We start from the raw sequence: 25,679 nt of genomic DNA on the forward strand, positions 1-25,679 counted from the left end.
GGTTAGTTTCTCACAATACTATTTAGCAGCCTCTTTCAATGCTGTCTAAAAACTTGTCTGTCATAGAGTTTCTGTATCGTCTAATATGTACCTACCCAGGCACATATGACTCTGAATCTGGATTTTTGGTTTTTGGGGGATCTTATGGGGAGAGAAATGCTTGTCTTTGGGCTTGAATTCTGGGGGTGGGCACCATCCCTGAGCTCTTTTGCTCAAAGCTAATGCTCTACCATTTTGAGCTACAGCTTCACTTCTGGTTTTCTGGCGCTTAATTGGAGATAAGTCATAGACTTTCCTGTGCAAGCTGGCTTTGAACCGTGATCCTCATATCTCAGCCACTGATTACAGGCATGAGCCACCAGTGTCTGGCTTATTGTGGTTTTTATTGTTGATTTGACATTGGATGAAACCAATTTATGCCAAAAGATCCATACTTAGGAGGAAAGAGGAATAAAATATCAAAATCTAGCTGAGTTGGAGGCATGGCCTAAGTAGTAAAGGGACAGCTGAACAAGTAAGCTGAATTAAGAGTGTGAGGCCATGTTCAAACCCCAGAACCAATAGAAAAAAAAATTTTTTAAGGAAAAAAAAAATCGAACTTAAATGGCTAAGAGATGCCAAATTGGGCTAAGAAATGTCAAATTTGACTAAGATTCAAATTGCATAGTCACGGTTGAAGGCAGCCAGTTATTCTGGCTGGTGGAAACTGTTGTTTATTCAGTGGTGGAATGGTGTTGGCAGAGACAAACAGCTCTTCAGTGAGAGAATGGCAATATTGGCTGCAAGGCTGAATTAAGATTGGCACAGCCTCATAGGGCTCAAGCTTGGCACAACAAGGAAAGTCAGGGAATCTGGGTTCATTGATTTCTTTAGAGATGAGGCCTAGAAGAACTAGTGAACCTAACTTAAATCTGCTTACTGATACTTTAGACATTCTCTTCCCTAAGTAAATGAACTTGGTAACTAATTGAAAGAATGAGTGCATTTGAGAACAAGTAAGCAGTAAGTAAGCATTCTGAGCAGGCAGTGAGGTACTCAGCTATGAACTGTTTTCAGGAGGTAGGTTCTGTGCTTTTTTTTTTTTTCCTCCCTTCTGTCCTTTTGGTCCCTAGAAACATATAATAACATATAACTGACTGACTGTCTTTGGTTTATGTCACATCCTAGGTGGCTGGGCCTGTGGATGGCTTTGCAGGCATGATGTGCAACATCCCTTCAGCATTCATAAGTCACAATGCTTTATCAGTGGGTGCTAGTTTTTTATTAGGGCTGACAGCTTAGGTTGGTCAAAAGAGTACAGGGGCAGGGTAGGGAGTTGGTATCATAGAATTATTGGTTAACCTACTGACATGAGATTTTACAATTTACAGTGTGCTTTCTACAATAATAATTAAACAACATCGACAACCATAAGCATGTGTTTAATATTTTGAAGTTCACAGAGCTTTTACACAGAGTATTGAATGGCGCCAGGTAGTAGATCCAGATCTGATACCTAGTCACAATAATTTTACGAAGTATGACTCAGATAACCTTTCTGAACCTGTTTTTCCAGCTGAAACATAGGCACAGTTAGTTCCCTCTATGTCTACCTTTTTGTTGTAAAATCATAAATAGTATATAAAGTATTTTGTACATTGTAAAATAGTGTACAAATGAAGCCAGGTAGTGGCTCATGCCTGTAATCCTAGCTACTCAGAAGGGTGAGGCCTAAGGATCACAGTTTGAAGCCAGGTTGGGCAGGAAAGTCTATGAAACTCTTACCTCTGATTAATCACCCAAAAACTGGAGGTGAAGCTGTGGCTCAAAGTAGTAGAGTGGCTAACCTTCAGCAAAAAAAGCCCAGGAACAGTACCCATGCCCTGAGTTCAAGCCCCCTAATCAACAACAACAAAAAGTACGAATGTAAAGTTGTAGTGATTATATCACTTCTATTGTGATCTGTCACTGTGAGTGTGAGCTTTGGTAAAACTTTTAATTTTTTTAACCAGAATTATGTTTATATTGTGTAGTGGAATTAAAAGGGTAAAGTTTTTCTGTCTTTAGTGGAGTGTTATAATTGACTATCTGATTGAGGGTGGGTTTTTCTGTGCTGATACTGGGACTTGAACTAAGGACATGCTTTCACTTGTTTTTTGGTTTTTGTTTTTTTAACTCACAGCTACCATTTGAGCCATGATATTTTTGATGTTTTTCTGCAAACTTTGGGATTCAGCCTTATTTCTGAAAAATCTCAGTGAAGAGAGAAAGAATTCCTTTTTTTTTTCTTTGAATTTTATCAAAATGACAGGTAGATACTTACATAGCACCCAAGGGCTGGAACTGACTCCCTAGATGTTCACGAATGCATGTTCGTAATGGAAAATATGCTTTCTTCATGGCAGAGCACAAGCAGGCCTGGGCCTTGGCTATCAGTTCTAGAGGAAGAGAATTCTAGGAGCTAACACTTCTTGCATGGTCAGTGATTGAGACTGCCTTTTGCTTTTACTGTGAATCATTCTAGGTCTTTCCTTCTCTTTCAAAGGCTATTGATAAGACAGGCTGGCCAGTTTGAAAATTAGAAATCATAACACATAGCCTATCATCATTATCATCATCATCATCATCATTTTGCCAGTACTAAAGTTTGAACTCAGGACCTTACATTTACTCAGGTGTATCACATGAACAGCCTGTTTTTTTGCTGATTATTTTGAGATGTAATCTCTTGGAGTTTTCTGCCCAGGCTATCATAGCCTTCAAATCTCAACCTCCTGGAGTAGCTGTAATTATAGGCATGAGCCACTGCTGTTCAGCTCTAGGATTTTTTTTTTTTTTTTTAAGAATGTTGGTTCATGGGCTGGGAATGTGGCTTAGTGGTAGAGTGCTTGCCTCATATGCATGAAACCCTGGGTTCAATTCCTCAGTACCACATAAACAGAAAAAGCTGGAAGTGACGTTGTGGCTCAAGTGGTAGAGTTCTAACCTTGAGCAAAGGAGCTCAGGGATAGTGCCCAGGCCCTGAGTTCAAGCCCCAGGACTGGCCAAAAAAAAAAAAAAAAAGGTTGATTTCATTTGTCTCTTACATTGAACTAAGGTGTTTTTCCTGAGTCACACTAATAAATAAATATTTAGGGGTTGTGTATATAACCTATTGGTAGAGTGCTTGTCTTCCATGTGTGAGACTCTAGGTTCAGTCCAGTACTACAAACAACACAGAAAACTGACATGGCAAATTGTTTTGTTGCCAAATCAGTTTAGCAACAAAACTAACTTTGTACTATGTTAACAAATAAACCACAGGTCTCAGTGACTTAACACATTATATTCAATATGAAGAGGGGGCAGACTTTTTCACAAGTTACTAACCTGTGTTGAGGGAAACACTACTATCTTGAGGTATGCAACTACCAGGGAAGAGTATAGAGCTTAATTCCCTCCCCGGCTTTTGATCAGAACTGGGCACAAAGGCCCAGACTAACTTTAGGAAATGCAGAAGAGCACAGAAAATGCTTGTGAGCATTCTGCCCTCACTGTGAAAGGTGACATCAAGCAATCTATAGAAGATGCAGATGTTATCTCTCAGTCCTAAATGTGCATTTTAAACACTTTTGATCCTAAACAAAACACTTGGCTAAAAGATGATGAACCTTTATTATCTTTTTTTTTCTTTTTTTGGTATTATTTTGGTGATAGTGAGTTTTGAATTCAGAGCTTTGTGCTTGGTAGGCAAGCACTCTGTGACTTGAGCCATACCTCCAGCCCATTTTACTTTAGTTATTTTTGAGATAGGGTCTTCTTTTATACAGGGCTGATCTCAAACCAAGACCTGTGTATTAATTAAGTGGCTAATTAAGTAATTGATCAGTAATAGCCCAGAGAAGGGAAGGAAGCCAGAAGTCAAAAGTCTGTAGTCAGTGCTGGGGTTTGGTGGCCCACGCCTGTAATCCTAGCTACTCAGGAGGCTGAGATCTGAGGATTGCAGTTCAAAACCAGCCCAAGCAGAAAAGTCCATGAGACTATCTCCAATTAAGCACCAAAAAAGTCTGAAGTGGAGCTTGTGGCTCAAGTTGGTAGAACACTAGCTTTGAGCAAAAATCCTCAGAGATGGGGGTGGGAAGGTGGCTCAGTGGTAGAGTGCTTGCCTTGCATGCATGCGTGCATGAGGCCCAGGGTTTGATTCCTCAGCTCCACATAAGCAGTAAAAGGCCGGAAGTAGCACTGTGGCTCAAGTGGTAGAATGCTAGCCTTGAGCTGAAGACCTGAGGGACAGCATCCAGGCCCAGAATTCAGGCCCCACAACCATCAAAAAAAAAAAGGGCTGGGAAAGTGGCTCAGTGGTAGAACGCTTGCCTTGTATGAATGGGGCCCTGGGTTCGATTCCTCAGCACCACATAAGCAAAAAGAAAAAAGCCTGAAGTGGTGCTGTGGCTCAAGTGGTAGAGTGCTAGCCTTGAGCTGAAGAGCTGAGGGATAGCGCCCAGGCCCAGAGTTCAGGCCCCACAACTGGACACTCCTCCCCTCCCCCCCCAAAAAAAAAACAACTTCAGAGACAGTGCACACACACACACACACACACACACACACACACACACACACATCTGTAGTCTTGTGGGAGGAGGGATGGGAAAGGACATAAAAAAAGAGGAATCAGCAAAGAAGCAGAAGTGGCTGTAGTTGCAACAGGTTCTGTGGATTGGAACAAAGCCACAAAAGTAAAAGAAGGACTTGGCTACTAGAGCAGAATGTCTCAGAGAGGTCAAGGAAAGTGGTTGCTGAGAAATTGCTGAGAAGAAATTGAATAAATTATCTTTATCTGAACCTCCCTTATTTATGGCTTGTTATTGTCAGCCCAAGAGGAGAGTCTCAGATTTCAGAACTTGGCAGGTTTGGATATACCATGGAGGCCTGCATCCTGCTCAGGGACAGTTGTCATGGCAGCAGAGAAAGCATCTTTGTTTACACTGCTTACTTGTCATGGGTTTGGTCAGGCTTGAGTAGAATGAAGTAAAAGTTCAATTGCCTTTTTGACTAATTTCTTTTTTTTTGGGGGGGGGGGGGGAGGTCCAGTCGTGGGGCCTGAACTCTGGGCCTGGGTGCTGTCCCTCAGCTCTTCAGCTCCAAGGCTAGCGCTCTACCACTTGAGCCACAATGCCACTTCTGGCTTTTTTCTTTTTGCTGATGTGGTACTGAGGAATCGAGCCCAGGGCCTCATGCATGCAAGGCAAACGCTCTACCACTAAGCCACCTTCCCAGCCCTTTGACTAATTTCATGTAGAGTGTCGGGGTTATGATCCGTTAAGAAATAAAATTGAATAAAATAAAATTGAGTTCCTTCAGTCATATCAAGGGACTTGGGAAGCTCCTTAATAGATTTATCTAAATACAATGTCCCAGTTAAAGAATGAGAGCTTTTGCTAGTTGTGGTGGTGAATGCCTGTAATCCCAAGTATTTGAGAGACTGAGGCAGAAGAATTTTAAGCAGCTCAAACCAAGATCTGGACTACATATGAGACCCTGTCTCCAAAAAAAAAAAAAAGCAAGAGACAGAGATAGGTAATGAGATCTATTATTTTTTAACCTTTTTTTCCTTTTCTATACTTGTACTGAGGATTGAACTCAAGAGTTTTGAGCTTGCCCCAGCAAACTCTGCTCCTAAGCTATGTCCTCAGTCTACCAACGATTTTTTTTTAAAAGCAAAAATAAAATTTAACACCAAAAAACTGAGAAATTGAATAAATTACAGACTTCAGTTAACTTATCAATGTTGATTAATCGTAACAGAAGGAAATATACTATACTAATGTAATGTTAGTAACGGGGAAGGCTTGTTTGAGGGGGAGAAGAGTCTATTGGAGAGAACTATACTAACTGTGCTGGGCTATAGGCAGGAGCACTGAAAAGATGTGGTAATCTACCTTGTAGGGGTAGACAGGACTATACATTTGCTAAGCACTTAGGATACTCCAGAGCCCTAAGTGGGAATAGAGTGTGTGGGAAACTGGAGGTGGTATGTCAGAGTGTGGCAGCATGTCTCAAGAACCATGCCTTGGAGGGCTCTGGCTATCACTGTATAGCATTTTGGGGGAAGGAAAAAAAGAAGCCAGTGAAAAAACTTCTGTCACTCAAATAAAACTTGACTGAATTTAATAGTTTCTTCTACATCACCGCTCCACCCTCCCATTTGCCTGTGTGTCTAGAATGCAGATCACACAAGAACTTTCTGCCTTCATGGTTTCTTGCTCCCATCTACCCACAGTCTTAGCCAAAGGATCCCTCTCTGGTTCCCCAGCTTGCTGCATGATTGGTACCCCCAATCTCCTGGTTCTGATGCCACTGTTACCCCAGATGTAGGAACTTGCCATTTCTTCATGAGTTCCAAAAAGTCAGGTCATATAAGTCAAGCCGTATAAAGTTTCTTCCAGTGTTTCTTTTCTTTTTTTTTGCTGGTCTGTGGGGCTTGAACTCAGGGCTAGGGTGCTGTCTCTGAGCCTCTTTGTGCTCAAGTCTTAGCACTCTTTGAGCCTCAACACCACTTCCAGCTTTTTCTGAGTTTATTGGAGATAAGAGTCTTATGGACTTTCTTGCCAATGTTTCTTTTGAAGGCTGTGTGTGTGTGTAAGTGAAATAAACCTCGTTTGCTTATGTGACACTAATTTGTAGTACAACTTGATAATTAAGAGTGAGGCTTCCAGGATCTAAATCCTAGTTCTTCCAGAAGAAGCTGAATTACAATGAGGTTAAGTGTGTGTGTGTGTATATGTGTGTGTGTGCCCAAGATCTGAGGATTAGTTTGTAGCCAACCTAGGCGGGAAAGTCCATGAGAACCTTATCTTCACTAAATTACAAAAAAAAAAAAAAAATTCTGGAAATGGAGCTGTGATTCATGGGGTAGAGTGCTAGCCTTGAGTGAAAAAGCTCAGGGAGGCTGATAATGTGGCTTAGTGGTAGAGTGCTAGCCCTGAGCAAAAGAAGCTCACTGAGTTCAAGCCCCAGGACTGGCTAAAAAACAAAAACAAAACAAAAAACCAATAACCCTCAGAGACAGTGCTCAGGCCCTGAATTCAAGTTCTAGGACAGGCACAATAAAGAATGAATGAATGAATGAATACATGATATTCTTACATTTTAGTTCAATGGTTCTCAGAGTATGATCTAGAAAAACCCTAGGATATTCTGTAAGGCACTTTAATGGAAGCTGGGAGTACATAATACCGTTTCACCCTCTTTCTCTTTAAGAAAGTACAATACATTTTTCCAGAGGCTACTGATGTATGCTATTACAGTAGATTGAAAACAAGCAGGCACAAGAATCCAGTTGTCTTAAACCATACATTAAAGAGATTTAAAATGCCTATTTTTGAAAGTATAATTATTTCTATGAAAATTTTATATTAACATATGATGGGTTTTTATGTATGGTTTTGGTTTTATGAGAGAGGGTCTTGCTTATTTCATGAACTTGTATGGCCTTGAGTTTATCAATCTTTGAAGAGCTAGGATTACTGATATTTACTATCAGGGTGTGTGTGTGGGGGGGGGGGGGGTGTGGGGGTGTGGGTGTGGGTGTGGGTGTGTGGGTGGGTGTGGGTGTGGGTGTGTCAGGGTGTGTGTGTGTGTGTGTGTGTGTGTGTCAGGGTGTGTGTGTGTGTGTGTGTCCTGTGGCTTGAACTCAGGGCCTCAGTGCTGTCTCTGAGCTTTTTAGCTTAGGGCTTGCACTTTACCACTTGAGCCACAGCTCTACTTCAAGCCTCACAGACTTTTCTGCCAGGACTGGCTTCGAACTATGATCCTCAGATCTCAGCCTCCTGAGTAGTTAGGATTATGATGTGAGCCACTGGTGCCCGGCATTATTGCTATTTTTAAATGAAAATAAATATGAGGGCTGAGAATGTGGCTTAGTAGTAGAGTGCTTGCCTAGCATGCATGAAGTCCTGGGTTCAATTCTTCAATACCACATAGAAAAAGCGGGAAGTGACGCTGTGGTTCAAGTGGTAGAGTGCTAACCTTGAGCACAGAGAGGCCCAGGACCAATCAATAAGAGGTAAGTGCTGGTGGCTCATGCCTGTAATCCTAGCTACTGGAGTGTTGTGATTGCTAAGTTGGCATGATATTATGGAGCCAAGCATCTAGACCAGTTTTTTGCTGATGATTTTTCAGATAGGCTCTCTCTTTCCACCTGGCCAACCTGAACCTCTCAGTCTACTTTAGGCTTCCTGTCATTGTTGAGACTACAGGCATACTACTGTGTCTATCTTCCCTCCATGGAGACAAGTCTCTGGACATTTCTGCACTGGTTGCCTTAAAACCTTGGTTTTTCTAATCTCATTCTCTCTTACAGCTTGGGGTGACAGTTGTGCAAAACTGTGCCCAGCTATTTGTTGTGCCCAGGTCATGTAGTAAATCTTAATAGTTATAATTCACATAAATGAGGGCTGGGATGTAGCTCAGTGGCAAAGCACTTGCCTAGCAAGTGCAACATCCTGGGTTTGATCCCCAGTACCCCAAAAAAAAAAAATTCACATAAATGAAATCTCACTGGGATCCTCAATAATGTTTAGAACTAAATTATAGCCACTGTTGTAATTCAGTGGGTTGGAAGAGAATTCTCTGTCCTTAATCCCTTGAGAAAAGGAAGTCTTTCATACACCCTTCCTTCCTTTTAAACTCTCCTTTTTCTGTCATTCTCTGACTGCTGTTTTTCTTACGGTTAGATAATCTGAAACACTTTTCTTTCTCTCCAGCCATAGTCTATTAATTTATTTTTCTCGGTATAATTTTCTTTTTTTTATTATTTCAAAGGTGATGTACAGAAGGGTTACAATTACATAAATGAGGTAATGAGCACATTTCTTTTTGGACAATGTCACCTCTTCCCCCTCTCAGTGTAATTTTCATTAATCAACTATGAACTTTGTTTCCTTCAGCTAGTATTTGCAAGTTTCTCAGCAGTCTTTTCTTTTCCTCTATGACTGTTCTTTTCTCCTGCAATATCTCTTTCCCTCTCTTCTCATTTTCTTTTCTTTGGTGGCAGTACTGGAGTTTGAGCTCGGGGCTTTTTTGTTTGCTGAGGCTCTACCACTTGAGCTACTCTGCCAACCCTATGTTTGCTGGTTATTTTTGAGATGGGTCTTAGGAATTTTTCTACCCAGTCTGGCCTTAAGTTGAGATTCATCTGCTCTTAGCCTCCCAAGTAGCTAGGGTTACAGGTGTGATCCACCAACAACCAACTCTTGGGCTGGGAAGGTGGCTCAGTGGTAGAGCGCTTGCCTTGTATGCCTGAGGCCCTGGGTTCGATTCCTCAGCACCACATAAGCAAAAAGAAAAAAGCCGGAAGTGGTGCTGTGGCTCAAGTGGTAGAGCACTAGCCTTGAGCTGAAGAGCTGAGGGATAGTACCCAGGCCCAGAGTTCAAGCCCCACGACCGGACCCCCCCTCCCCCAAAATAAAAAACAACTCGTCATTTTCTTAAGCCCTCTCAGGTTGCTCATTTAATCTTTAATAATATCTCTTTCATTAAGAAAAATCTAACAGTTCTATTTCTCCTTCTTTTTCTTTCTTTTTTAAATTTTTTTATAGTGCTGGGGATCAACCCAGGGTCTAATGAATGCTAAGCAAGTGCTGTAGTAATGAGCTACATCCTGAGTTCCAGCTTCTCTTCTCTTCTTTCTCTCTCTCTTTCTGTTTCTGTCTCTCTCTTTCTCTCTCTCTTCTCACAGAGATTGATCTTGCTGTGTTGCCAAACTGACCTCAAACTCCTGAGCTCTAGCTATCCTCTTGTCTCAGCCTCCTGGATCTGGGACTACAGGTTCAAGGCACTGCATCCTGCTTATTTCCCCTTAATTTAAACATTTACTACAGTTCTGTTCTTCAATTCATTCAGCCATTTAACAAAATATTACATATCATATTCTTTGCTTAGTACTAGGGATATACAAGAGGATAAACATTATCTTTGACCTTCCAGATTTTACTTAGAGTGGTAACTTTGGATAAAGCTGAGGAAGAAGGAAAGGTATCCTGCTCAGGAGGTGATATGGTAGGAGCAATTCCAGAGTCAGTTGTAGAAATGGAGAATATATGAGATCAGAAAGTTGCCATGTAAAAGCATAACAACTGGGCTGTAGCAACCATCTTGGAGTCTTACCCCAAGAGTTCTGTTGCCCAAAGTTTAAAATGGAAGTTATAAGTCATTGAAAAGAGAACACTCTTCTCTGTGGAGGAACTGGACCAGAAACCATCAAGTGTTTGCCTAGTGGTGATGCTTACCCAGTGTCACCAAAGGACTTCCCAAGATGAATGTGCAAATGACTGGAATAACTTGTGCCCAAGAACCCTCTAACCTGTCTATCATTCCTTTTGGCAGAGTGACGTCAGAATCAAGTTTGAGCACAATGGGGAAAGGCGGTAAGTTGTCTCCCATTCAGTAGTTTTCTCTTGTGTGCTGAAGTCTTTAGAAAGCATGGAGCTTGGGTAACTATGTCCCTGTCATGATCCTTGTAGGGCCACTTGCTGGAGTGTGGTCATACCTGGGAAAGTTTTACTTGGCCTACAAGTTGAACCTTGTTTCTGGTCTTAGAACTGGAAGCCATTTCAACTGCTGATATTTTACTATTCTGCTGTGTTCTGCTACTGTGTGGTCTTGCCATTTTACTACAGGAGGTTCAAGCTCTATCAGAGTCATGGATTCCACACAAGCAGTGTTGTGCCACCTGTGGGCATTAAAAGGAAGTCAGGGGTCTCCAGTGACATGGTCCCACTGCTATCCCCTATAGAGTTTTTGTCCACATCAGGAGCCAGGTTAATGAGTTGGACATTTCTTTGTGATGTCTCTAGGTCCTGGGAGGTGATACCAAGTCCATCGATTTTTAAAGTTTCTTTGAGGACATAGAAAAATTTTCATTCTATATACTGAGTTTTTCCTTGTTAGGGAGTCAGAGTAATGTTACAAAACTCTTCATTGTCGATATTTTATTTATTATGGGAAGCCAAGCTAGAAGTTCTGACCAGAGAAAAACATGACTCTTAATTTCTCTGAACATGGACTATTATGTATGTCTATTAGTGTGTGCTGTAGGCATGTGTGACTTTCAATATTTGTCTCCTACTCTTTGCCTTTCTCTCCCTCCCATTACTGTTCTTTTTCCTTTTGTTTTGTGTGTTTACAGAGGTACAATGTATGCCTATAAGAATGTCTTTCTACTTAAGAGTCTCACTGAGGGAACTCAGTAACTCTACACATTCTTTTTTTCTGGGAGTTCTCTGCCAGCTGTCACCTTTCAACTGTGTGTGTGTGTGTGTGTGTGTGTGTGTGTGTGTGTGTGTGTGTGTGTGTGTGCGCGCGCGCGCGCGTGTGTGCGTGTGTGTGTGCGCGCGGCGCACCTGGGCACTGTTCCTTAGCTTTTGTACTCAAGACTAATGCTGTACTACTTGAGCTACATCTCCATTTCTAGGTGTGTGTGTGTGTGTGTGTGTGTGTGTGTGTGTGTGTGTGTGTTTGCACGTGTGTACACTATGGTTTAAGTAGAGATAAGGTTCTCATAGACTTTCCTGCCCAGGCTGGCTTTGAACTGCAATCCTCAGATCTCAGTCTTGTGAGTAGCTAGGATTACAGGTATGAGCCACCAGTGCCCAGCTTCAACCTGCTTTGAAACTTAACTCCAGAGGAGATGAATGGTTGCTTTTCTCCCTTAAAAAGATCCATTCACAAGGCTATAAAATTGTCAGAGCCTACTAATAGAAAGGCGGAGAAAAGTGTATTCTACAATGCAAGAGCCTCTTGCTCCCACGTGGGTTCTAGGGCTGTTCCAGACCTGAAGAATCAAAGGTCTAAGCTCTGTTCTCAGCTTTTTCTATTGCTCTTGCCAGCAGTTAAATTGCTATTTCATTGTTGCTGCTTTTCCCACTTTTTCTACCTGACTTGGTTTTGGATGGCCAAAATGGAGCAGCAGAGATTCTTCAGAAGTAGGTATGGAATCAAAAGCTCAATTGTTTTGTTTTGGGGTTTTTTTGGAATTTAGTTATGCAGTTATGGTTTTCTGAATTCCCTGTTCCCAAAATGATATGCTGTTGCAGTGAATAGACTTACACTAAAGAAAGTGTATGTGTTTGATTTCAGAGAAGCTGCCAGATTGAAACCACAAATATTTAAGGTGGTCAGGCAGGAATGGCATTCTGAAGCACTAAGTAGCATGTTGTTATCAAGGTTTTAAAAACAGTGCATTCTCTTTTTATGGAGCTGTTTTCAGGACCCATGGTGTTTCAATGTGTACTATGTCCAGAATTGAGCACTTTAGAGAGCTCATACAGAGAAGCCAAATATAAGCTTCTTAATACCATACAGCTCTAACTTCAGATCTTGAGGGGGTTTTTTTGTTGTTAAGGATGTCATTGTAGGCTTCTCATTTTATGGGGACCATGGGTAGTATATTTCTTTTTGTTGTTGTTGATTGTGGGGCTTGAATTCTGGGCCTGAGCACTGTCCCTCAGCTCTTCAGCTCAAGGCTAGCGTTCTACCACTTGAGCTACAGCGCCACTTCCGGTTTTCTGGTGGTTAATTGGAGATAAGAGTCTCTCGGACTTTCCTGCCCAGGCTGGCTTTGAACCGCAATCTTCAGATCTCAGCCTCCTGAGTAGCTAGGATTACAGGTGTGAGTCACCGGCGCCCGGCTTGGAGGACAAACTCTTGAGCCTCCTTTCTCTTAGCTTTTGGTTGACAAAAAGGAGGACTATAGATAGGATCTCTTTCCCTTTGAAAACCTTATTGGCAGAACACTGATAGGGAGGCTGGTAATGATGGAAGTTCAGATCTTACTAAATCTGGAAATCATGGTTCCTAATCTTGACCAGATACAGGCTGCTGTTAGGGGTTCAGAATAGCTCATTGCCAGGCCAGTGTAGTAGAATTTCATCTCTCAGTATGATCCTTTTCTAGTACTGTATTAAGGACATCTGAGAACACTTTGGTATTTTTTTCCAGAAAGGCTTGACCCCTTTTGAATTGTTGTTAAGGTTCTAATGTGAGGGATATGATTTGCTACTCAGAATTAAGAGAAAATTCTTCTCTCCAAAGGCTCCAGAAAATATCTTCATAGATAACCCACCCATAAAGCATCTAGATATCCCCTAATAGTACCAACTCCTTGAAATAGTTGATTTGAGAAGAAAATAAATATAAGGGGCTGGGAATGTGCTTTAGTGGTAAGAGTGCTTGGCCTAGCGTGCATGAAGCCCTGGGTTCGATTCCTTAGCACCACATAAACAGAAGAAGCCAGAAGTGGTGTTGTGGCTCAAGTGGTAGAGTGCTAGCTTTGAGTAAAAGAAGCTCAGGGACAGTGCCCAGGTCCTGAGTTCAAGCTCCAAGACTGGCCAAAAAAAAAAAAGGGAGGTTCCATTTAACAAGTAGTTTATAAATACAATACATTTTGATCAGTGTCACCTCCTTCAACATTCTCACCCCACTTCCACCCATCCCCTTCCTTTGTGGTATTGCAGTGGATTTTTAATTGCATCTTCCCCACTTTCCCTGTTCATTTTTCTACCTCTCTTCCTTGTCCCTGCCCCTGCTCTGGTGCTGATTTTCTTGAGTTCTGACCTAGTCTTTCTTTCTTTCTTCTTTCTTCTTTTTTTTTTTTTTGGTCAGTTGTGGGGCTTGAACTCTGGGTCTGGGTGCTGTCCCTGAGCTTTTCAGCTCAAGGTGAGTGCTCTACCACTTGAGCCACAACACCACTTCCCATTTTCTGGTGGTTAATTGGAGATAAGAGTCTCTCGGACTTTCCTGCCCAGGCTGGCTCTGAACCATGATCCTCAGATCTCAGCCTCCTGAGTAGCTAGGATTATAGGCGTGAGCCACTGGTACCTGGCTTGACCTAGTCTTTCTAAAAAAAAAAAGATTATACTATTTGAGCTCTCTTTTGAGTCTATTATAATTCAGTTAAATCATTTGTAGCCATCTGCATACCACCCTACATGTTTACTTATAGATTTACTACCACAAATAAGGGAAACCATGCAACCTTGTTCCTCTGGGTCTAGCCTACTTTACTTAAGTATAATTTTTTTCCAAGTCTTCCCATTTCCTTATGAATGGTACAATATCATTCTTTCTAATGGATGAGTAAATTCTATTATGTATATATACCGTATTTTCTTGATCCACTCGTCTATTGAGGGGCATCTGGCCATAAAGGAAATTCAAGTCAAACCAACACTGAGATTGCACCTCACCCCAGTTAGAATGGCCATTATCAAGAAAACACGCAACAAATGCTGGCAAGGATGTAGCCAAAGGGAACACGAATACACTGTTTGTTGGTAAGCTTATTTAAAAACTCTGGAAAGAAATATGGAGGTTCCTCAAAAGCCTAAACAGCACTACCCTATGACCCAGCAAGAGCCATAGCCAAGATATAGAATCAGTCCAAATGCCCTTCAATGAGCTTGACACTCTTAGTCAGCTTTCTTGTTCACATCTGGTACTCTATCACCAGAGACAATGCCTCTAGTATAGCATTTTGCTGGTGAATTAGAAATGGAGTCTCTTAGACTCTTCTGTCCAGGGTGGTTTTGAATTGAGATCCTTCAGCTCTAGGCCTTCTGAGTAGCTAGTTACACCACTTCCTAGTCTGTAAGAGCAAGGAAGAAGATGTGAAAGACCATATACTTCTTCCTGGAAGCATAGAGGAGGGAAAGAAGTTTCGAGTCCATACTATACTGAGTGCTGCCCTTCCTCCACTAGATTTGTCCTGCCTGAGTATACTGAGATAAAGGGGTTTTTTTTTGTTTTTTTTTTGGTCATGTCGTGGGGCCTGAACTCTGGGCCTGGGCACTCAGCTCTTCAGCTTAAGGCTAGCACTCTACCACTTTGAGCCACAGCGCCACTTCCGGCTTTTTTCTTTTTGCTTATGTGGTGCTGAGGAATCGAACCCAGGGCCTCAGGCATGCAAGGCAAGCGCTTTACCACTGAGCTACCTTCCCAGCCCGAGATAAAGGTTTTTATATGTATTTTCACATCTCAAGGTAGTAGGAAATATCAATTTCAAGGATAATCAGTATTGAAATTCCTGTGACATCTCAAAAGTGAAAAACAGAAAAGACCTTTTAAGTATTGGAATTGAGTCACTTAGGATTTTAGACTATATTTTCAAAATGCAATCTATCTATGTATGTTATCAAATTGCTTTGATCTCCAGGCTTTCTAGCTTGATTCCTAACAAGAGTATGTGGAACGGTTTTTAAGTTCAGTAGTCTGCTATGATACTCACATTGACTTAAAGGCCCTACCTAATGAAATAAAACAATTGGTTGGGATTGAGCAATGCCTGTGAGAGTTAATCTCAAACCTGAGATGCCCAGGGAAAACATGAGAAGTTAGATAAGAAAAAGAAAGCCAGGTGCTGGTGCTCATGCCTGTAATTCTAGCTACTCAGGAGTCTGTTAGGATTGAGATTTAAAGGCAGCCTGGGCAGGAAAGACTGTGACACTCATATCTCCAACTAACCAGCAAAAACCTAGAAATGGAGTTGTAACTCAAGTAGTAGAGCAAAACTTTGAAGGGGGGGGGGGAGGGAGACACAGGACATTGACTAAAGGACAATGAATGAAAGCAAAAAAGGAAATCTTACATTGAGAAGAAAAGGAAAATATATTTAGCCCATTACTTTCTAAACTCTAAATTTGCTTTTATCTTTTCTTTTTTGGTACTGGGGGTTGAACCCAGGACATTGCACTTGATGAGCAAGCATTTTGCCACTACATGCCAGCCCTAAATCCTAAATTTTAAATATGTAGTTAACCAGTCTTCCTGTTCCTTTCAGAATTATAGCATTCAGCCGGCCTGTGAGGTATGAAGATGTGGAGCACAAGGTGACTACAGTATTTGGGCAACCTCTGGATCTACATTACATGAACAATGAGGTGAGAAAGACATAGTGTGGGACAAGAGGGACAGTTGCCTGCCTTTTCCTCTCTGTTTAACTGAGCATTTTCTAATTTCTTTCTTTAATATCCTCCTGCTGAAACCCCTTTTGTAAATTTCAACAACTGAAATTTTTGGTGTTTATTTGCTGGAGGGCGAGGGGCAGTTTGGGGCTTGAACTCATGCCCTAGGCTCTGTCCCTGAGCCTCTCTGTGTTCAAGACTAGTGCTGTAGCCACAGTGCACTTCCAGTTTTTTCTGAGTAGTTTATTGGAGATAAGAGTCTCATAGCTAGCACCAATGGCTCCTGCTTATAATCCTAGCTACTCAGGAGACTGAGCATCATAGTTCTAAGCCAGCCAGGGCTGGAAAGTTCCCGGGAGACTCATCTCCAATTAACTACTCAAAACAAAACAAAACAAAAAACCCATACAAGTGAAGCTAGGCTCAAGAACTCAGAGACAGCTCCAGGACTGGCCAAAAAAAAAAAGTCACAAACTAGGATTACAGGCATGAGTCACCTGCACCAGTCCTTGTTTTTGTTTTTCTACATTGGAGATTATACAGCTATTTCCCTCCCCTTACTTCTTCAGTACAGGTAGTTCTAAAATTCCATTGTGGAATATGTTTGGCTACCAAGACGACAGCTTATTTTTGTTTATCTTACATTTTTAGTAGTGTCTTTCTAGCACAGCCTGAACAAGATGCAGAAAATTCAGCCAGGGTTGAGGAGGTATGATTACAGTCATAAATGCTAGATTATTCTCTCAGAGTTTAATATCTGATTATAGCTTATTTATTTCATTAGTTAGTATCTATCCATTGATTTATTTAACCACTCCTTACCCTACTCCAACAGTCCTTATTTATTCCTGCCTTGAACTTCATCCAGGAAGAAATTCTTTTTTCTTTGTTTTTCTTTTGGAAGGGGGGGCGGTCCTGTCGTGGGGCCTGAACTCTGGGCCTGGGCACTGTCCCTCAGCTCTTCAGCTCAAGGCTAGCACTCTACCACTTGAGCCACAGCACCACTTCCGACTTTTTTTCTTTTTGCTTACGTGGTGCTGAGGAATCCAACCCAGGCCCCCAGGCATGCAAGGCAAGCGCTCTACCACTGAGCCACCTTCCCAGCCCCATCTTTTCTTTCTTTCCTTTTTTTTTTCTTTCTTTCTTTCTTTCTTTCTTTCTTTCTTTCTTTCTTTCTTTCTTTCTTTCTTTCTTTCTTTCTTTCTTTCTTCCTTCCTTCCTTCCTTCCTTCCTTCCTTTCCTTCCTTCCTTCCTTCCTTTCTTCTTTTGCCAGTCCTGGGGCTTGAACTCTGGGCCTGGGTACTGTCCTTGAGCTTCTTTTTGCTCAAGGCTAGTGCACTACCACTTGAGTCACAGCACCACTTCCATTTGTATGTGGTACTGAGGAATGGAACCCAGCACCACTTCCTGTGTATGTGGTACTGAGGAATGGAACTCAGGGCTTTATGCATGCAAGGCAAACACTCTACCACTGAGCACTGAGCCACATTCCCAGCCAAGAGATTCTTTTTTTTGGGTCCGGTCGTGGGGCCTCAACTCTGGACCTGGGCGTTGTCCCTCAGCTCTTCAGCTCAAGGCTAGCGCTCTACCACTTGAGCCGCAGCGCCACTTCCGGCTTTTTTTTTCTTTTTGCTTAGATGGTGCTGAGGAATCGAACCCAGGGCCTCTGGCATGCAAGGCAAGCGCTCTACCACTGAGCCACCTTCCCAGCCCCAAGAGATTCTTTTGAATGTCAATTCTTCTCTATTATCCCAGCTCCAAGAATGCACTAAAAGCTAAATTTTCTTGGGCTGGTGTATATTTGTATATAGTAAAGAACATGTATTTCAGGCTGAGCATAGTTATGGTGCATACGTGTAATCCCAGCTATTTGGGAGGTAGAGATGGGAAGATCACTGTTGGAGACTAGCCCAGCAGGAAAGTCCATGAGACTCTTATCTTCAGATAATCACCAGAAAAGCTGTAAGTGGAGGAATGGCTCAGGTAGTAGAGTCCTAGCCTTGAGCAAATAAGCCAATAAGAGCACAAAAAGCCAAAGAGTCAAGGCTCTGAGTTTAGGCACCAGTGCAAGCACAAAAAGCAAAATAAAACAATAACAACAACAGCAGCAACAAAAGCCAGTCTTTGTAGTATATACTGTAGTTCTAGCTACTCAGACGGTCTATAGGTAGGAGGAGCTAAATCTGAGACCAGTCTTAGGCAGTTAGCTTAAGACTCTATCTGAAAAAGTGTAAAGGCAGGAAGACTAGAGGTATGACTCTAGTAGAATAGTTGTGCTCAAGGTCCTAGGTTCAGTCCTTAGCACTACAAAAAGAAAAAAATAAGAAGAAGAAGAAAAAAGTATTTAACCCAAGGGAGGAGTTGGGGAACAAGACATGAAAACTGAGCACATCACAGCTCTTTGACAGTTAGATCCTCACAGTATAAAATTTTGTTTGTTTTTACAGTACTGGGAATTGAAACTAAATCCTTGTATATGCTTAGTATACTGAGCCACTCCCCCAGTCCCTTCACTGTATATGTAGATTTATTTTATTAGATGAAAAATTACGTAGTGGATCACATCTGTAATCCCATCAACTCAATTTGGGACTCAGGAATCAGGAGGATCTTGATTTGAGGCTAGTTCAGGCAAAAAAATTAACAAGACTTGGGCTGGGAAGGTGGCTCAGTGGTAAAGTGCTTGCCTTGCATGCACGTGGTGCTGTGGCTCAAGTGGCGGAGTGTTAGCCTTGAGCTGAAGAGCTGAGGGATAGCGCCCAGTCCCAGAGTTCAGGCTTCACGACCGACCAAAAAAAAATTTAACAAGACTTCATCTCAACAAATAAACCAGACTTGGTGGTACTCACTGTGATCCCATCTACATGGGAGGTATGGAAAGGAAGATTGCCAAGCCAAGGCCTGTCATTGAAAATTTCTATATAATAATAATAATAATAAGTAAAAAGGGCTGAGGATGTGATTCAGGTAATAAAGCACTACCTAGCAAGTCTGAGGTCCTGAGTTTAAACCATAATACTGCTGAAAAAATAAAAATTAAAAAAAAAAAAGATCAGGGCTGGGAATGTGGCTTAATGGTAGAGTGCTTCTTAGCAAGCAAGAAGCCCTGGTTTGATTCCTCAGTACCACATAAACAGAAAAAGCCTGAAGTAGCACTGTGGCTCAAGTGGAAGAGTGCTAGACTTCAGCAAAAGAAGCTCAGGAACAGTGCCTAGGCCCAGCGTTAAAGCCTCAGGACTAGCAAAAAAAAAAAAAAATTATCTATAGTTTCGGGTTAAAATCTATAGATACTGATGTTTTTTGGTTACTTATTTGATTTGGTTTGTTTACTCATTTGTTTTGCTTTAGGGATTTTCTCTGTTGGTGACATTAGGTTTTCGATGGCATTGGGGTTAAACTCAGGTCTCACCCTTGCTAAACAATGTGCTATTACCTGAGCCATGTCCCCCCATCCATGCCAGACTTATTTTTAGTTTTTGTTTGTTTTGTTTATTTTGGCAAACTGAAGTCGATTTTTTTTTTTATGATTTCCTTTTCCTTTATCCATGTCTTAGCTCTCTATCCTGCTGAAAAACCAAGATGATCTTGATAAAGCAATTGACATTTTGGATAGAAGCTCAAGCATGAAAAGCCTTAGGATATTGCTACTGTCCCAGGACAGAAATCATGTAAGTAGCCCTTGTTGTGTCCCAGCTGCTTTTACTCCTTCAGTCTTGTACCTTGCTTCCTTGACAGATGTTGGTATTCCTCAACTACTGTCAAAGCCAGAGCATAAGCAAAGCCCAACCTCTGTCTTTGTGGCCAGTGAGCATTCTGGATTTGATTTCACTTACAACCAGATTATCATGATCAAATTTATAACTAAAGGTTATTTGGCTAATATTGGGAAGGAAGGAAAAACTGTTTATACTAACAGAAGTTTATGTTTTTCTGTTAAAGTATATGATCCCTACATTCCTCTGATCCCCTGACATAAAGTTACAGGCAACTGGTTCTTTATACACCTGCATTCCCATTCCTGAGAGTTCGCTTGGTTGCAGCTAAAGCTGCAGTACCAGAGCTATTGGAAAGATGACCACGTGAGCTCTGACACTCATAGTAATGAAAGGATAAATGCCACACCAAGGCCTTTCTTCGTAAATTAAAATTTTTTCCTTTTTGTTTTTATTTTTTTTGTGTTGTGTGTGCGTGTGTGCGTGTGCGTGTGCGTGTGTGTGTGTGTGTGTGTGTGTGTGTGTGTGTGTGTGTGTGTTTGCCAGTCCTGAGGCTTGAACTCAGGTCCTGGGAACTATCCTTGAGCTTCTTTTGCTCAAGGCTAGCATGCTACCACTTGAGCCACAGCGCAACTTCAGGCTTTTTCTGTTTATGTGGTACGGAGGAATCAAACCCAGGGCTTCATGCATGCTAGGCAAGCACTCTACCATTAAGCCACATTCCCCAGTCCCATTAAAAAAAAAATTATAATAATAAAGTCAATGTAAGTTTTTATCAACCTTAAAAATAACTATTTTACATAATCCTATTACCCATAACACTTGATTTATTTTTACATACTCCTCTTCAGTCTTTGGTTTTAAGTATATATACTTTATGTAAATGTTTTCATGATATTCATTGCATGTGTATTGTCACGAATATTTTTCTGATAGCTGTCATAATTATAACTTATACACATAAGGCCTCTGAATAAATATCCCATAATTATATAAACTATTTTTTGCTACTGTTGAGAAACTTAAGCTGCCCCTGAGTATTGCATTTATAATTTGCATTTGAATTGAGTGTAGTGGTGCATGCTTATCAGAATATCACTTGGGAGCTGAAGCAGGAGGATAGCTTTCAAAGCCTGCCTGGGCTACATAGCAAAACCCTGTCTCAAAAAATGAAAACAGGGGCTGGGAAGGTGGCTCAGTAGTAGAGTGCTTGCCTTGCATGTATGAGGCCCTGGGTTCAATTTCGTAGCACTACATAAGCAAAAAAAAAAAAAAAAAAGTCGGAAGTGGCGCTGTGGCTCAAGTGGTAGAGCACTAGCCTTAAGTTGAAGAGCTGAGGGACAGTGCCCAGGCCCAGAGTTCAGGCCCCACAACCAACATAAAAAACAAAAACAACCAACAGAGGATACTCTTAGGAGAGAAACACAAAGGCACAATGCGTTTGCATCTCTTCATATTTATATAAAATAATATGTATATTAAATGAACTCTAAGGAGCTGGGAAGGTGGCTCAGTGGTAGAGCCCTTGCCTTGCATGCATGAGGCCCTGGGTTCAATTCCTCAGCACCACATAAAAAGAAAAAAAAGCCGGAAGTGGTGCTGTGGCTCAAGTGGTAGAGCACTTGCCTTGAGCTGAAGAGCTGAGGGACAGTGCCCAGGCCCAGAGTTCAGACCCCACGACCGGACCCAAAAAATAAATAAATAAATTCTAAGATATGGAAATGAGGAAATGAGATTTTTCTTTTTCTTTTTTTCGTTTTAATTTTTTTTGATGATTCTGTCTTTTCTTTTTGTATGATGTACTCACGTGTATATCTTCAGGAGGGTGGGAGGGAGGAGAACTTGAGGAAAACGAATGAAAAAGTACAGTAGTAGAGCTCACCGAACACTGATGAGAGGTTACTACTATACACCTAGTGGGTAGAGATGGGAGGGAGTAACTGGGAGAGAATGAGGGAACAGAAGACACTGTAGGAAAGGAAATGTACTCATTATAATCCCTCTCTATGTCATTTTTATAATAACAATAAATTAAACAACAAAAACTAACCTTAATAATGATGGTGATGAAATCTTTAAGAACTTCTTTGGGCCATGCACCAGTGACTCAAATCTGTATTCCTAGCTTCTCTGGAGGCTGAGATCTAAGGATCATGGTTTGAAGCCAGCATAGGCAGGAAAGTCCATGAGGCTCTTTTCTCCAATTAACCACCAAAAAAGGGCAAAAGTGGAGCTGTGGCTCAAGTGGTAGAGCATTAGCCTTGAGAACAAAGCTCAGGGCCCAGTACACAGGCCTTGAATTCAAGCCCCAGATCTAGGGCTTCAAAACAGGATTCTCTATGATTACACATGTGAGCCACCAATGCCCAGATCCACTGTCTTTTTAAGATACTTTATTGTCTCCTTTTTCCATGATCATAATATAGTAATCTTAGACTTACTTCTTTGTCCCTTATATTTGAATACAATAAAACCAAAATAGTAACTGGGTGCTGGAGGCTCACGCCTGTAATCCTAGCTACTCAGGAGGCCGAGATCTGAGGATTGCGATTCAAAGCCAGCCCAGGCAGAAAAGTCCGTGAGACTCTTATCTCCAGTAAACCACTAGAAAACCGGAAGTGGTGCTGTGACTCAAGAGGTAGAGCGCTCGCCTTGAGCTGAAGAGCTGAGGGATAGTGCCCAAGCCCAGAGTTCAAGCCCCACGACCGACAAAAAAAAAAAAAAGTCACTTTGTTTTGTTCCCTCTGGTTCTGACAAAAAAGTAAACTCCTAATCTTCACATCTAAATATTGCCCATTTCTCTAGTTTCCTGTCAATAATTTTTATTACTGTCTTCCTACTATTTAAGTTGAAAATGTTAAGGATAACCTAAAGAGTAATTATTTCCAATTCTCCTAAAAGTGAGAAGCTCTATTCTGAAACCATCATTCATTCTTTTTACCTGCTTTCCACTGGTTGGGTAGAGTTGCTTCTTTCTGGTCCCCTATTTTATCTTATTTTATGTCGGTCATAGGGCTTGAACTCTGGGTCTGGGCACTGTCCCTCAGCTCTTCAGCTCAAGGCTAGTGCTCTACCACTTGAGCCACAGCGCCACTTCTGGTTTTCTGGTGGTTTACTGAGATAAGAGTCTCAGACTTTTCCTGCCCTGGCTAGCTTTTGAACCATGATCCTCAGATCTCAGCCTCCTGAGTAGCTAGGATTATAGGCATGAGCCACCGGTGCCCAGCTTATTGGCCCCCTATTTAAAAGTAGTAATACCATATGGTAAAATGTGCTTTCATTTCATTTGGTTTAACTTTGAGCTGTCCAGAGCAGACATTTCTCCATTGTACAACTTAGGAAAATTGAGACTTACAGTAACTTTTCCAGGTAAGACATTAAAGAATGAGAGAGCTGGTCTAGAATCCAGATCTTCTGACTTGTAGTGAGTCCACTAGTTATCAATTAAGGATCTTAACATTACTATAGTCTTTGGACCCCAGCACAGTTATTAGAAACAGAACAGAAAGCTTGTTGTCCAAATGTAAGAATTGAGCCATGTTCTGCCCAGCTCAGAAAATAACCAAGAAAAGATAAGCTAGTAAAAGATGTGGAGAAGACAATTTCAAGGAGCTGAGATCACAGGTTTATGTGAGTAGTGTAAAAAGCTTGAAGCTCTTTAGTTAGGAAAGACAATAAGCATATTATATATAGTGTTTAAAGCATTAAAGAATACAAATAGGACTGGGAATGTAGCTCAGTGGTAGAGTGCTTGCCTAGTATGCATGAAGCCCATGGTTCGATTCCTCAGTACCACATAAATAGAAAAGGTGGGAAGTAGCATTGTGGCTCAAGTGGTAGAATGCTAGCCTTGAGCACTGAGTGGCTGAGGGACAGTGCCCAGGCCCTGAGTTCAAGCCCCAGGATTGGCAAAAAAAAAAAAAATACAGATAATGAAAACAAGATTTATTCATCTGTTTTAAGTTTGGATGAGCCCTTGAATACTGAGGATTCTTTTAGAACAAAGAAGTAGAAATCTTTTATAATAGGTTATAAGCATGGCTCTATTATTCTGAAATTGTATAGCTTTATAACAGCTTCATAACTTTAAGAAAGTATCTAATTTATGGGTGATAAATCTGTAAATTTCATTAACTTAGGTATTTCCACACCTTTGGTAATTCTCATGGTCTTATGTGCAAATATTTCTTGGTACCACCATTAAAGCTGAGTAGGATGCTGTTGGAGAGCTACTATTTGTCATTCTTCACCTTATATCCTTACATACGAGACTAAAGCAATTTTCTCCTCCTTTTTCTCTTGAATAATTGAATTTATTTATTCTTTTGTATCCTGTCACCAATCACCAAGTCTTTTATTAAGATCATTTGTGAGTTGACTTTTTTTTTGGTCAGCCATGGGGCTTGACTCTAGGCCTGGGTGCTGTCTCTCTTCAGCTCAAGGCAAACTCTTTACCACTTGAGCCACAGTGTCACTTCCAGTTTTCTGGTGGTATATCGATAAGAGTTTCACGGACTTTCCTGCCCAGGCTGGCTTTGAACCACAATCCTCAGATCTCAGCCTCCTGAGTAGCTAGGATTACAGTCATGAGCCACTGGCACCTGACCTGAGTTGACTTTTGTAACATATTTTTCTGCTGACCTCTTGTCTTCCAGTCACTGCAGATCTTTATGTATGTGGTTCCATGGGAAATTTTCATATTATTTGTGTCAATCACAGCACACTGCTACCCACAGAGTCCTTGAGGTACTCATGGAATAGACAGATGCCACTCACTATCAGTTGCTCAATTCAGAGGTGTAAACTCCTGTCATTCTAAAACTGCTTTAATTCTTTTATTTTTGAGGTCTAAAAATTTCTCTCCTATTTCTGAGTCCTAGTCAGGGTTCCATGAGTCATTTGTGTTTGCCATGTCATTCCTCTTTGTCCTCTTAAATAAAAAATTTATTCTTTGAGCCCTATCCCCAGAGATCCTGTTGTATTTGGTCTGAGATGTCATAAGCTCCACAGGCAGTTCTAATAGCAGTTAGGTTGGAGAATCATTACCTGAAACTGAAGCATGCCTCACTTCAGAAGAGCTTACTATTTAGAATATAGCCGGTGGACCAGCAGCATGAGCATTACCTGAGAGTTTGTTAGAAATGCAGGCACTGAGCTGGGCACGGTGATGAATGGCTGTAATCCCAGCATTTGGGAGAGTGAGGCAAGAGGATTCCAAGTTCAAGGTTAGCCTGGTTAATATAATGAAACTATGCCCATCTTTCCCCCACTCCCACCTCCTCACCCCCCAGAAAAAGGAAAAGAGCTGGGAGCATGTCTCTAATTCTAGCTTTCCAGGAGGCTAAGATCTGAGGATTTTGGTTTGAATCCAATCCAATAAGGAAAGTCCAAGAGACTCATCTCCAGTGAATCATCAAAAAGCAGAAGTGGAGCTATGACTTAAGCGGGAGAGCACTAGCCTTGAGCAAAAAAATAAAAATAAAAAAACACCTCATGGTAAGCACTCAGGCCTTGAGCTCAGGCCCAAGACTACTCTCTTCTCTCCCCCTCCCCCCCAAAAAAGTGAGAAGCTCTGTTCTGAAACCATCAGTCATTCTGTTTACCTGCTTTCCACCTATTGCTACAACTTCAGACTTCCCTTTTACAAATTTAAGATTGTACTGGCTGTTAAACCTGTTTTCCTGTCTCAGCTTTTAGATTTTAAAACTAAGGGATTAAAATAAAATTTTTAAAAAGCCAGTTCATTTTGAAAAAAAAAAGTAAAGGTTTGCAGTATATGTTACATTGTTACATTTCAAATGGTACATTTCAAATAGCTGGATGTGGTATTACACGCCTGTAATCTCAATGCAGGGAGGCTGAGGTCTGGAAGATGAAGAGTTTGAGGACAGCCTGGATTACAGAGGGAATGTGAGACTAGCCTGGACTATAGTTAGACATGCCTCAGGAGGAGGAGGGGCAGGGAGAGGGAGAGGGAGAAGGAGATCAGGTCACACCACCATGAATTTACCACCCACCATGTGAGAGGCCCTAAATCTGAATAAGTTTT

At 41.5% G+C, this 25,679-nt stretch overlaps 1 protein-coding gene across 4 annotated transcripts in view; it reads left to right on the forward strand.

The window, feature by feature from the left end:
* The window catches only part of Map3k3 (mitogen-activated protein kinase kinase kinase 3), a 77,151-nt gene that overhangs the window by 20,336 nt on the left and 31,136 nt on the right, over positions 1–25,679 (forward strand). For all 4 annotated transcript variants that reach the window (XM_042674055.1, XM_042674056.1, XM_042674057.1 and 1 more), the window contains 3 exons: positions 10,345–10,385; positions 15,794–15,893; positions 19,472–19,585. In XM_042674055.1, coding sequence (XP_042529989.1) covers positions 10,345–10,385; positions 15,794–15,893; positions 19,472–19,585 — 255 coding nt within the window. The remainder of the gene's footprint in view (positions 1–10,344; positions 10,386–15,793; positions 15,894–19,471; positions 19,586–25,679) is intronic.

This window comes from Dipodomys spectabilis, unplaced genomic scaffold (assembly GCF_019054845.1).
Source record: "Dipodomys spectabilis isolate Male_0828 unplaced genomic scaffold, ASM1905484v1 ptg000018l, whole genome shotgun sequence".
Classification (NCBI taxonomy): domain Eukaryota; kingdom Metazoa; phylum Chordata; class Mammalia; order Rodentia; family Heteromyidae; genus Dipodomys; species Dipodomys spectabilis.